The sequence below is a fragment of the Arvicanthis niloticus genome, chromosome 8, assembly GCF_011762505.2.
Source record: "Arvicanthis niloticus isolate mArvNil1 chromosome 8, mArvNil1.pat.X, whole genome shotgun sequence".
NCBI classification, from domain to species: Eukaryota; Metazoa; Chordata; class Mammalia; order Rodentia; family Muridae; genus Arvicanthis; species Arvicanthis niloticus.
Window position 1 is genome coordinate 87,197,898 of NC_047665.1, and position 12,910 is coordinate 87,210,807.

The following is a 12,910-nucleotide window of genomic DNA, read 5'->3' on the forward strand; positions in this document are numbered from 1 at the left end:
CATCCCAAATGGACACATAGTGGCAGAGAATCTGATATAATCTTCATTTACTTGACAAGAGCTTAGCACAGGAGGTAGTTTAAGGTGGCAGGAGTAGAGCTTGCCACATGATTTTGCAGCTAAGGAGGTAATGCGACTTAGGTAAAATATTAAGGTCTAGATAAAACGTTAAGGCCTAGGTAACTGTTACCTGGCTAGCCTGCCATCATAAGGAAACTTTCTCATATGTTTTTGCTGTTACTAGGAAACTTTCTAATGCCAAGATTGATTATATATTCTGTTATGCTCTGTGCCCTTGGAAACCAATCATGATAGAAGTCAGTAGAACTGTTTTGTATAGTTACCCACGATAAGCTTGGACCCAAACCAACCACCCAACAACATTTCCCTCACCTATGTATAAGCCTTTATGGTATTTGCCTTTATAAGCTGTCCCTGGGATGGACCCCCACATAAGAGACACCTGCACCAATATAAAAAGCTATTTGGAATAAGACTTCTGTTTTGAGTAGTGGTCACATAAAATTTAAATTCCCAAGACCTCCCTGGGAACTGACATCCTACTTGGGAGAAAGAGACATGCATGTGGGTAACTGACATCCTGGCTGGCACGTTAAGACATGAATGTTAGACAAGGCAAGTCCCCTGCCACAGCTGAATACCCCAACCAATGGGAGCAGAATGAATGTACAACAAAGACATGTTCCCAAGGAAATCCCCATCCCTAAATCCTGATTGGTGAAGTAACTTGGCACAGATGTTTGTGGATTTGGAGCTTAAAAACCCTGCAGGATCTTAAGTTGAGGTCACAGTTCAGTTCCTGAATCTGGACTATGGCCCTGGTTAACCAGTCCTGGGATATATGCTCAATAAACTGTGTCTGACAGAGATTGGTGTTCATGTGGTTTCTGATTCCTGGACTCCAACAGGAGGCTTGCTGCCAAGTCTGAAGGCAATACCAGGACCCACAGAGTGGAAGGAGAGACCTTTTGCAAAGTGTCCCCTGACCTCCACTTGTGTGCTGGGTGGCATAAGGGTTTGTGTATGCGCAAGCCTGGTGTCTTCAAACAATACAAACACACAAGTTTGTATGAGAAAACCTAGCATGCTACACAGAAAAGGAAGCACAGCAGACCAGGTAGCCTCTTGTTCAAAGAAAGAATGTCCTAGCACAGGACAAAGGAGGTTGGTCTGAGTCTGTTTCTTCTTCAACAAACCAGAATCCTGGTATCCTCCCAACAATATGAAGCAAGGGCATTCTTGAGACGTGCTTTTCAGCCAAGCTTGTTGGCACACAGCTATTTGTGAACGGCTTGCATTCATGAGTTCAGGGGCAAGCCCGGGGAACAAAGCAATAGCCCAGGGTTTTAGCTTTGGAGACAGAGTTTCATGTAGCACAGGCTAGCCTGGAATCCAAGAGGTAGCTGAAGATGACCTTTAACTCATGATTTTCCAGCTTCCACCTCTAGCACTGGGATTACTGGTGGCTGAAAACTAATTAATTCTCCAGGAAAAGGGAGAGAACGAATCACTTTTGGGTGTGGTGGTTTCATGTTCGTATTCCAAGCACTTACGAGAGTGAGGTGGAAAGATTGCTATGAATTCAAGGCCAGCTGGGGTTCAGGAGTTTCAGGACAGCCTCGTATTCAAGGCCAATCTGGCACTGATGCTCAGGAGCCTGTAATTTCAGCCTTTTGGAGTTGAGACAGGAGGATTGCGGGGAGTTACTGGTTATCCTATCTATAGGGGGAAAAAAGTTCAAAAATTTCTTAGAAGCTCTTTTCTGGACCCCCTTTCCAGGTTGGATCTCAGCGCTTTGCAGTGCGCGGGACCCGCGTTCCCGCTTTTGTCCGCAGGGAAGCGCTGTGCTCACCGCGGTCTGGCCGCTCTAGGCTGCGGCCGCGTCACCGGAAATCTCTTCTACCCAGGCTTCCGGTCTTTACCCGGGCAGGGAGCTGCGTGGAGTAAGACTTCGAGATGCCGACTGGCGACTTTGAGTAAGTGTGGGGTGGAGATGGGGGGTCTTTAGAGAGGCTGTGTGGGGGCAGCTCTGGGGTGCATGGTGGTCCGGGCGGCGCGGGGACCGGGACCCGCTCACCGATCTCCTGTCCCCGCAGCTCGAAGCCCAGCTGGGCCGACCAGGTGGAAGAGGAGGGAGAGGACGGTGAGTGTTTGTGTGCCGCCCCGCCCGCTGCGAGACCCGGGTGTCCACGCTCAGGCGAGAGTCGCGCGTGGCCAGCCCCACCCTCGCCTTGCTCTGTGCCCCTGATGCCATCCGCGAAGACAACTCCCACCCCACACACACACACACACACACACACACACACACATCACACACACAGGCTTGAAAGTTCCAGCTCTGTGGCTCACTTTATCTTCCTCCCCGAATTCCCTTTGGCAGACAAGTGTGTCACCAGCGAGCTCCTGAAAGGAATCCCTCTGCCCACCGGTGACACCAGTCCAGAGCCCGAGTTACTGCCCGGAGGTGAGCGACGTCCATTCCTGCCTTCTCCCTTCCGACTCTCAAGCCTACTTTCCAGCCAGTCCCCATTACCCAAGAGTCAGTTTCTGTCATCTTCCTCCAGACCCACTGCCTCCTCCCAAGGAAGTCATCAATGGGAACATAAAGACCGTGACTGAGTACAAGATAGAGGAAGATGGGAAGAAATTCAAGGTGAGGTTGAGGTGGGCACATATGGTTAGCGTGCCTTTGTTCAGAGGCTCCTAGGTCGGTGGTGAGGGGTGTCAGTGATGCTTTGGATGGCAGAGGCAGGGCCTGAGACTCCGGAAACACTCCTCTCTCTTTTCCATCATCAGATTGTCAGAACCTTCAGGATTGAGACCCGGAAGGCATCAAAGGCTGTGGCGAGGAGGAAGGTAAGATTCTACCTCATTTGGGGCTGTGGGTGTTCCCCAGGACTGACCCAGAGGAGTTGGGAAGCCCCTATTTGTTGATGTAGAATAAAGGTTTAGTGTTAGACCTTGAAAGTTCAGGGCCTAGGAGTAGATGAAGTTAGATTTTTTAAACATTTTTATTTATTTACTTTTAGTTATTCTTTTGTGTGCAGGTGTGCAGAGTATCATTCCCCCAACACACAGCACATTACACTTTTGGTTTGCGGTGGCCTCTTGATATTAGGAACTAGACTAGGCTTGCTGGGCACTAAACCCCCAGGGACTCTGCTGTGTCCACTTCCTATCTGGCCAGCACTGGGAATCCAAGTACATCCCTGTGCACAGTTCCTCATTGTGGGTGCTGGGCATCAGACTCCAATGGGCACTTCTGTGACAAATACTCTTGAGACATAGCCAGCCCTCTTGGGTTTTTTTGTTTGTAGTTTGTTTTTTCCAGACAGGGTTTCTCTGTGTAGCCCCCGCTGTCCTGTAGGGCTGTCCTCTCTCTGTAGCCCAGGCTGGCCTTGAACTTGGATCTGCCAGCTCTGCCTTCCCAGCATTAGGATTAAAGGCATTGCCACCAATCCTGCCGTGGTATTTTTGAGAGGACCTAGCTCTGTAGTCTTCTTTCTAAATGCTCCTGCCTCAGCCTCCTGAGTCCTGACTTAGAGTTCCTGTTTTTCCTGTCTACATGAAGAAGCAAGCAGCCTCCACCTACTGAGGGCGGGGCTTGTAGAGGAAGGACAGCAACACTTGAGAGCAAGGTCCCATGCCAGCCAGTTAGCAAGATACGGCCAGCGTCGTGAGGCAGGGAGCTTTGTGGTCCCTGTTTTACAGGAAGGAAATGAGTTTCAGGTTTAACTAGCTCAGGGTTCCTGTGATCTGGGTGACTCCTCCTTCATTCCTGGTGGGAGCTGGCCCTGCCCAGAGGCTGGCAGCAGCCCAGCTCAGCCCCATACTCAGCTTTTTATATGAGTGTTGGGGTCACGCGTAGGTTGCTAAGTGTACAAAGTGCACCACACTTTTTCACACTGACCTACCTCACCAGTGCCTTTTTTTTCTTATTTGTTTATTTAGACAGGGCCTCATATAGCTCAGGCTGGTTTTGAGCTTGTGTCTCAGGATCCTCCTGTTTGCGCCTGGTTAGTGTTGGGGTGACACTCGTGTACCACCGTGTCTAGCTTAGGAAATAGGGATTGTCACCGTTATCACATGGAAGGCCTCTAGGGAGACTAGATCATGGGATTCAAGGCCCCCGGGACGATTGTCTGTCTGGGGGTTCCCACCGCGGGATCTTCCTGCCTTTTCCTCACTTCTCTGCATTGTTTGCTGGGAACCCAGAATTGGAAGAAGTTTGGCAACTCGGAGTTTGACCCGCCAGGGCCCAATGTGGCCACTACCACGGTCAGTGATGATGTCTCCATGACCTTCATCACTAGCAAAGAGGTGAGCAGGGTAAAGCTGGTGCCTGAATAGCGTAGTGGGGTTGGTGTGGGCGGGGCACAGCAGCCCCCTCTGAGCCATCCCTCCCTGTTCCCCACCAGGATCTAAACTGCCAGGAGGAGGAGGATCCAATGAATAAGCTCAAGGGTCAGAAGATTGTGTCCTGCCGCATTTGCAAGGGCGACCATTGGACCACCCGTTGCCCCTACAAGGACACACTGGGACCCATGCAGAAGGAGCTGGCTGAGCAGCTGGGCCTGTCTACCGGGGAGAAGGAGAAACTGCCAGGAGGTGTGGGCATGGGACACCTGGGAGGGGCCTCAGCTGTTCCTTTCGTAGTGTGCTGTTCTCTTTCCCTGTATCACCTATGGCCAAAGTTTGAGTGGCTTTGGGCACAGTCATTCTGATGTGTGACTGACGACTTATTCTAACTTGGGTGTGCATGTATATATGTATGTACACATATATTCAGGCAACACCCATGTATGTGCTGGGGTCAGTGTGGCTCTGTAGACCAAAATCTAATGTGGCGTCCTGTGGGGGTAGCTCCTCCTGTGACTCTCCTCCTGTGACTTGCATGGAGTTCTGCCTCTCACTGTCATGGATGAGTAGCCTAGGGACATCCCTCAGTGTCGTGTGCCTGTTGTAGTCTGGGTGCTGCCAGGCCGGTGTTCTCTAGCTTGTTGGGCTCTGCAGTGCTGGGCCCGGATCGTGTCTGCCCTGTAGCATGTTCACTTTGCTCATGTCGTCAGCAGGCTTTGAAGAGTGGTAGCTTCCTGGATATAATGTTTGGGTCACCAAAGGATGACCAGATGCCTACACCTGGGGGCTGGGGCTAAATAATACTTTTGTCTGCTGCTTTCCAGAGCTGGAGCCCGTGCAGGCTGCCCAGAACAAGACAGGGAAGTATGTGCCACCTAGTCTCCGGGATGGGGCCAGCCGCCGTGGGGAGTCTATGCAGCCAAACCGCAGAGGTGAGAGGGTAGGAAAACCCAGGTAGCAAGTGGCTGACGACACTCTGTAATTACTCCTGCACTGTGTTGTGGGGTCCTTCTCACTGCTGCCTCTCCCCGTTCTGCCTACAAAGCTGACGACAATGCCACCATCCGTGTCACTAACCTGTCCGAGGACACTCGTGAGACTGACTTGCAGGAACTCTTCCGGCCTTTTGGCTCCATCTCCCGAATCTACTTGGCCAAGGACAAGACCACTGGGCAGTCCAAGGTGATTGAGCTGGGCTGAGGACTGGGTAGCTGGAGAGTAGGGATCCCGTGACCCACTTCTTACCACCTCCATGTCTGCACCTGGCCCACAGGGTTTTGCTTTTATCAGCTTTCACCGCCGGGAGGATGCCGCGCGTGCCATTGCAGGGGTGTCTGGCTTTGGCTACGACCATCTCATCCTCAATGTCGAGTGGGCCAAGTAAGGACCCTCCTACCCCTTTCCACATTTTCCCTAGCCCAGTTATGTGGTTACCAGGTCTGTCTGAAGGAAGGTCCTTTGTTCTCTGGGAAAGACCTTGCCAGGCATGATGTTACAGGTCCTAAGCAGGCAGGACCAGGGCTTCCCTGGTGTGAGTGCAGTCTCAGGTAACCTTCAGGATCACGGCCCCACCTGCATCCTTACCACTTCCCTCCCTCTTTCCAGGCCATCAACGAATTAATAAGACATCTGCTACCTGCTGCTGTTGTCCAGATCCTCAGGGACAGAAAGCTTCCAGTAAACAGACTCCAAATACACTGTGTCCTGCTTGTTTTCATGGGTCTCCCAGTGGGGGCAGGGGAGGGTGTGAGGCTGGCCCCTCCCTCAGCCGGAGTTTTTATAAAGGACCTGCCTGAATGAGAGGCAGCTTCCACTGGTGAGGCACCAGCCTTGAGGGGTAAGTGGAGGACCCTTGGTACTTTAGCGCTGGTGTCACAACCCAGCCTGTGGGTTGCTGTCAGGTCATGGCCTCAGCTGAGTTTGGTGAGTGGTTGTACCTTCAAGAGGCAAGTCTTGCCAAGGGCTCTTGTCAGAGTTTCGGTGACATGGGTGGCAGCTCGGGCTGAGTGCCACAGCCATGTAGAGCAAGGGGTGCATTCATGTGGCCAGGGGCACAAGGATGCATGTTGTCAGGTATCCAAAGAAGGGGGCCCCAGCACCAGCTCTCGCTCAGCCTGCACCCTATTTGAGAACCTGGGGCAGCGAGCCATCCAGTGCAACTTGGCATCCACATGGAGCCCTTGTGTGATCTGGTGGGCAGCAAAGGAGCAGGCATAGAGCCACACCACTGGCCACCAGCACTGCCACATGCAGCTTCTGGGCTGTGGTCATGCCCTGGCTGTGTAGCACCACCTGCCCTAGGACACTGTAGGCCATTAGTGTGAGAAGCAGGGGCAGGAAGCCGCCCACGCCTGCCAGGATCAAGCTGTAGGTTTTCAAGGCCTCTGTCTGGCTGTCCTCCATTTCTAGGCACTTGACATGGGTGTTAAGATTGTTGACACTGCATGCCCAAGTCTCTGTTGGGGTTCTTTCTGGTAGGAGAAAGCAAGCATGGGGGTAGCACACAGGGTGGGCATGACCCAGCTGGCAACACTGACAGCCCAGGCATGCTTGGGTCACAGGTGTCTTCGTGTAAGGAAGGGGTGCACAACCACCATGTATCGGCTGATGGCTGATGCCTGGTTGTGTGGAGACATAGCTCCAGGCAGCATGCCACATCCCTGAAGCTCCAGTTTTTGGGTGGGTAGAAGTAGGCAGCCAGAGGGGGCAGTGTTGGTGCATAGAACAGGTTGCTGACTGCTAGCTGGGTGTTAGGGCCTTTGCTCTTAAGTGATTAAACCATATACGGCCAGGCTATTGCCCACGGTGGCCGAGAGGACCTCTGCCATCAGGATGAGCCAGAGGAAGTCCTGAAAAATGTACTTGCTAGTGGTTCCCAAGTGCTTCTGTAGGCAGGACAGGTTACCTGTGGGCAGTCACTGAGCTGCCTGCCTGCCTCGGGCCCTACTCCTGTATTTACATAAGTGTCAGTTCCTACCAGTGTTGAGCAGATAGGTGGAGGCCTGCCTGCAAATGCAGCCTGGCGGTCCCTTACCATTATCTGAAAGACCAACCTATCCTCAGATGAAATGGGCCAGGACCACATTAAGTCATTTGGAAACAAGGCTGGGTAGGCACAGGACCCTGTACTGAGATGCTACAGAAGCTTGCTTGCCATTACCACTCAGCAGCTGCATCAAAGCACTCCCTCCTAAAGTTGCTAGGCCCTCCAAAACCACCAGAGGGTACCCAGATAACAGTGAGGGGTATCTACTTTATAGCCTTACCATTCCAAACAAGTCTGCCCCATTTACAGTCTTGCACTGTTCTCAGCCCCAGCAAGCAGCCAGCGCTACCAAGTAGCCTCTAAGAACCACAAGCAGTATGTTGGCCACTTCGAACTGCAATAGTACCCTCCACCATCCTTCCCTCAATGTTCCTCCAAGCTGGCACCTGGTGGGGTATTGGTTAGCCTCATAGAGCCCATGTCAACTGGTTGAGTGCTGGCTCACCTGAGAAGGCAGACAATCCTCACAGTGGCTTCTGGGGGCCCAGCAGTCTGGGCACTGGCTTATCTACTTGCATAGCCAGTCAGTGACACCTCCCACCTACCCCATCTCCTTTGTACCATCCTGGCTGGGCCTGCCTCTTGGCCTGTCACAACCAAGTACCGCTAGCTCTGTCCCGCCCCAACCAGAGAAAAGACTCAAAAAGTGCCATGTTAAGGTTTATTGGAAGTAAGAACTAGGCAGTTCCTTTATAAAAGGAAACCGGACTGCACTGGACCCCAGGGCAGCTTCCGGGCCCCAATCTGAGGCATCCATGGTCCTCCCACTGCCAGACAGGTTCACGTTCCTTTCCTTGATGTTGGGCCCAAGTTCCGGTGTGCAGCTCTGGGTCCCAGCTTGCTCTTGACTCTCTGGGATTTACCACGCAGCTTCAGAGCCCGCCAGTTGCCACCCTGACCTCGGCCTTTATCACCAGGCCTTTGCTCCTTCCCTCGCTGCTTCTTGCCCAGAGGTCCACCCTGCCGTTTCCGCTTTGCCACTGTGGGGAACAAGTCTGTGGGGAGAGAAACGGTTATGGTCCTCTGAAATAAAAGGGCCAAGGTGTCACTAGTACAGACCCTGCTGCACACCTTCGTCAGGCTCCTCGCCCACAGCCTGTCGGAAATACTCGGCGTCATCCTCTTCCTCTTCAGGCTGGCTTGCCCCCACTACCTCTGGAGGTGGCCCTGGGTCCTCAGCATCACTGTCACCATCGGCCCTTGCCCGGGCTCGCTTTATGCCTGCTAGGCTTTTCTTCCTGGAAGACAAGTGTGTCATGAGTCAGGTGACCAGGGAGGCTCCCAACCCTCTCTGTCCAGTGCCTTTGCATACTTGTGGGCCTCACGCAGTTCCTGCTTGCGCTGCAAGTTCTCTGCCTGTTGGCTCTGACGCTGTGCCTTGAGCCGTAACTTTTCCTCCTTCGCTGCCAGGATGGCCTGCAGCTCCTCCTCAGTCTTGTGTACTGTGAGAAAGGATCAGACACATTTGTCAACATCACAACTGGACTGAACACTGCTCTCACGGGATGGCCTCACCCTGCTACTCACCAAAACTGTGGAAGAGGACATTGCCGTTCCCAACACCCTCTTGGATCTTAATGAGCTGCAGTGTCATCCGGGGCCCAATCTGGCAACACATGGATGGGAAGAGAGTCAGGCTAGCCTTGGGACTGGGAGCTATGAGGGCCACCATAGCCACTCCTCACCTCTGTAAGCCGGATAGCACTCTGCTGGGCCTGCATGTTGCCACGGCCAGCCACAGCCTGAGGCAGTTCTGTGGTATTGTGTTCTCCGTCTGGCTCCGCCTCACTTTCTGACAGGCCTGCACCCCTGTATAGGACAACAGGTTACTTTGGGTGCTCCACAGGTTAATCTAGGAGCCCTGAGCTGCAGCTGCCACCCACCGGCTTACGTGGCCAGAAGCTCACTGATGTCCTGCAGTCGGCTCATGTTAGGGAACTTCTCCTGTAAGAGCTTCTTCATGCCCCGGCTTGCACCCACAGGAACCACTTTGATGCTGCTGCAATGGTGGGAACAGAGGGAGAGGTGAAGGGCCATGGAGTCAAGGTCAGCTCTCTGCCCTCTCCTATACATGCATCAGGGCGTTTACTTTGAGTCTGAGCAATCACACAGTCTCAGCAGCAGACTTCTCATCAGGTGCATGGGGTGTCCCACAGAGTCCCTCCCACCAACACTCACTAGTGCCGGAAGTCCAGCTCCTGGGAGTCGGGATTGTAGTTAATGAGGAGGCAGCGCTTAATGGTGTTCAAGTTCACCTGGAGGCAGAGGCAAGGGGACCATGAGTTGCCTGTGGACTAAGTGCTGAAACCAGGCACTAAAACTGGGAAGGAATGCTGGCTTTCTCCAGCAGTCTGTGTCTGCACAAGGCACTAGGGGTGTCCCAGGTGTTAGGAGCTACAACTAGGGTCTGTCTGGAGCACTGGCTAAAAGTCTCAGTTGTAGGGGCCACCAAAGCCAACCATCAGACTTAAGACCTTGTAAGGAGCCTAATCTGAGATCCACTGGTGCCAGGAGTGTACTTGAAACTCTAGTCTTGCTGGGTGGCTAGTACAAAAAAGATCACAAGTCTAATCCTAGCCTGGTCTAACATAGACCCTGAATCAAGGAACGAGGGCAGAGATATGGCTTAGTTGGTTGTACACCTCTTAAGGTGTACTAAGCACAGAAGATAGAAGATCAGAAGTTCAAGTCTAGCCTTAGCCACAAAGTTGGAGGCCAGCTCGAGACATATGAGATCAACAAAAATCACACCAACTTTGCCCTTGAATTTACGATCAAGTTAGTTGCTTTGTGCCTGTAAGTCTTTCCACACAATGGAGACGTATCATGTAGTCTGCGATACCCGCTCCCTTTCCAACTGCCCAACCAACCCCAGCTGCAGTCACAAGATCTGGCCCACCGTGTGCACGTTGATGGATGGGAATAGGTTCTGGAACATGGTGGCCATGAGCTTGACATGCATGCCCTGGGGGCCGAAGCTGTTGAGCACCAGGAGGGGCGGGTGGTTAAACTGCTGCTCGTGCATTCGGTGCCGGCGCAGAGAAGAGACGACGTCCCGTATCAGTGCGTACTGAAAGGGAAGGTGAAGAGAGGTTAAGGACCACCTGTGTGACCAGGGCCCTCTCCACACAAGCTGGGCTCTGTCTACCCTTCTTCACCTTATTGATCTGGAAGGTCAAAGTGGGGCCTCCTGGGAGTCGCATCAGCTTCTGCCAAAGAAAGGTTGGGTGAGGGTGGAGGGGTCTGGCTGGTGGGTGGGACAAAGGGAAAGCCTTGCTCCTTTGCTTCAGAGCGTTTACTTTGAAGCCAGCATCACAACGGCTCAGGGCAGTGGGCTCATCATGAGACAGGAGCAGCTGGAGCCCAAGGAGGGAAAGGCATGCTGTGGTGCCCACTCACCAGGTATACACTGCTGTCTGTTTTGCTCAAAATAAGAAAGTGTGTGACCCCCAGGGGGCCGGCCACTGCCACACAGTCCTTCAGTGAGTTCTTCTTTCGAACCTGATAATGGAGAAAAGAGATGGCTACGGACATCTCTTATTGAGCAAAGAACCCTAAACTGATGTTTCTGATATCTTATTTCTGACCACACACGCCCTTTCTGGAGGTAATGGGTCTTACTTGTATCCCTCAACTATAGGTCCAGCACTCAAAAATAACTCTTAAAAGTATTTGTGTACAAGCGTGTAGGGGCGCACAGATGGAGGTCAGAGGACAACCGGTCAGGAGCTGGCTCACTACCTTTACTTCGTGGGGTACAGGAACTGAACTACAGCTTAGTAGCAAGCCCCTTTTCTCACCTAGCCATTGCCCCGCAACGCGCGACGTTATTTTTTTTTACACCAGACCTCACTATGTAACCACGGATAGGCTCTAAGGTGCTCTCCCCCTCTTTCCTATTCCCGATTTCGCCTGCACACCATTCCTTACGACTGGATCAAGCGGTGCTGGGGATTAAGCCAGGGCCTCCCACATGAAAGGCAGGCGCTCTGCTACTGAATTCAACTATCAACTTCTGGCCCCAAGTCCTCGCCCAGATGCCGAGCCCCGGGCCTGGAGAGGAAGGGCTGTGGGATGCAGACCTGCAGGCGGGTGGCGGTGAGAGGTTCCATGACCCGTCGCACATCCAGGCTGAGCTGCCGGACACTGCGACCCGCTCGGCCTCGCGTGAACACGAATGAGTGCGGCTGCGCGGCGTAGGCCTCGAGGTTGCGGAGCTGCGCCTGGGCGCGAGCGCGCTTCTGATGTCGGGACTGCGGGGACGACAGGCAGGCGGTGAGCGCCCAGGCTTCGGTCGCGACCCCACCAGAGCCCCATGCCCGCCCGGGCCGCCGCGCCTCACCCGCCCTGACTGTCCCATGCTGTCCGGCTTCCCCACGAGGCAGCCTCAGCAGTCGCTTCCGGCGCACAGCGCTCACTTCCGTGCAGGAGACTCCAGGAGGATGGACCTTACGCACTGCGTGGCCAATTTCCGGTGGCGCGCAGTTCATAGCGCTTCCAACTTCCTGTGGGCCCGCCAGTGACGTCATCCGGCGGTCCTGACCGCTCGGTCGCTTAAAGGAGCAAGAAATCTTTCCAGGGTTGTGATAAGGATACCATCCCCCTTTCTATGGAGACGGAAGGGGCCCGCACAGTTATTTGAGGGTTGTTTTTTTCTTTTTTTGGCCTTTCAGGCACTGTTTTATTCTGAAGCAGGATCTCACGCAGCCCCACGCTGGCCTGCAACTAACAGAGATCCACTTGCCTATGCTGAGCGCTAGGATTAGAAACATGGGCCACCATTCTTGGCTGGCAAAACTCACACCGATCCGTGGGCTTGTGTCTTCCAAGCACTGGGATTAAAGGCCTGTACCATCATGTTCACCCCCTCTCCAAATAAACTCTATTTATTATCTGTGATGGTGCATATGTGATGACACACATGAGGAGGTCAGTGGGTAACTTTTAAGAGTTAGTTCTCTGGCTGGAGAGCACTGACTGTTCTTCCAAAGGTCCTGAGTTCAATCCCCAGCATCTGCATAGTGCCCTCTTCTGGTGTGTCTGAAGACAGCTACAATGTACTCATATAAATAAAATAAATAAATCTTTAAAAGTAAAAAGAGTTGGTTCTCTGCTGTCATTTGAGGTGCGGAGATAGAATTCTATCTGAGATAGAATTCAGATCCTCAGACTTGGTGGTAGTAGGCATCTCTCCTCACTGAGCCAACTTGCCAGACCAGTAAAATGTTTTAAACTATTTATTATTATATTATGCCCAGGGGTATTTTGCATGAATAGATATTTGTGTGCTGCTTCTGTACCTGTGGACACAAAAAGAGGGCATCCTGAAGAGGGAACTGGAGGTACAGGTGGTTGTGTCTGCCATGTGGATGCTAGGAGAGATGCCTGAGCCATCTCTCCAGGCAGTTTTATCGAACAATCAGCTTACTAATAGTGGATTTCCTTATGTTTTTCATATATCCTTACTTTAGGTTGACTGCTTCA

General features: G+C 52.7%; 2 protein-coding genes and 2 non-coding genes across 4 annotated transcripts; 1 reads left to right on the forward strand and 3 right to left on the reverse strand.

Annotated features, from left to right (window-relative positions):
- The first annotated feature begins 1,903 nt into the window (after positions 1-1,903).
- On the forward strand, positions 1,904-6,075 carry Eif3g (eukaryotic translation initiation factor 3 subunit G). Its single transcript, XM_034511116.2, has 11 exons — positions 1,904-1,997; positions 2,118-2,164; positions 2,402-2,485; positions 2,586-2,674; positions 2,818-2,877; positions 4,237-4,341; positions 4,440-4,629; positions 5,205-5,312; positions 5,426-5,562; positions 5,654-5,760; positions 5,986-6,075. The coding sequence occupies exons 1-11, from the start codon at positions 1,978-1,980 to the stop codon at positions 5,999-6,001; spliced, it is 963 nt and encodes a 320-aa protein (XP_034367007.1). The 5' UTR covers positions 1,904-1,977; the 3' UTR covers positions 6,002-6,075.
- A 1,998-nt stretch (positions 6,076-8,073) lies between these two features.
- Positions 8,074-11,901, reverse strand: Ppan (peter pan homolog). The gene is made up of 12 exons (XM_034511150.2): positions 11,769-11,901; positions 11,509-11,679; positions 10,826-10,927; positions 10,585-10,635; positions 10,326-10,496; positions 9,605-9,681; positions 9,318-9,425; positions 9,112-9,235; positions 8,954-9,032; positions 8,739-8,868; positions 8,498-8,664; positions 8,074-8,421 (listed from the first exon to the last, which is right to left on the reverse strand). The coding sequence occupies exons 1-12, from the start codon at positions 11,784-11,786 to the stop codon at positions 8,207-8,209; spliced, it is 1,413 nt and encodes a 470-aa protein (XP_034367041.1). The 5' UTR covers positions 11,787-11,901; the 3' UTR covers positions 8,074-8,206.
- On the reverse strand, positions 9,493-9,572 carry LOC117714463 (small nucleolar RNA U105B). Its single transcript, XR_004607541.1, has one exon. It is a non-coding gene; the product is annotated as a small nucleolar RNA U105B (small nucleolar RNA).
- On the reverse strand, positions 10,697-10,779 carry LOC117714461 (small nucleolar RNA SNORD105). The gene has a single exon (XR_004607539.1). It is a non-coding gene; the product is annotated as a small nucleolar RNA SNORD105 (small nucleolar RNA).
- Positions 11,902-12,910: the final 1,009 nt, after the last annotated feature.

Excerpts from the sequence above, each read along its gene's own strand:
- Eif3g (XM_034511116.2), top strand. The coding sequence starts at position 1,978 with ATGCCGACTGGCGACTTTGA. Across the intron at positions 4,342-4,439 it reads CCTTCATCACTAGCAAAGAG|GATCTAAACTGCCAGGAGGA; the intron begins GTGAGCAGGGTA and ends GTTCCCCACCAG. Across the intron at positions 5,313-5,425 it reads TATGCAGCCAAACCGCAGAG|CTGACGACAATGCCACCATC; the intron begins GTGAGAGGGTAG and ends CTGCCTACAAAG.
- Ppan (XM_034511150.2), bottom strand. Across the intron at positions 9,682-10,325 it reads CATCCATCAACGTGCACACG|GTGAACTTGAACACCATTAA; the intron begins GTGGGCCAGATC and ends CTCTGCCTCCAG. Across the intron at positions 9,033-9,111 it reads GTGCTATCCGGCTTACAGAG|ATTGGGCCCCGGATGACACT; the intron begins GTGAGGAGTGGC and ends ATGTGTTGCCAG.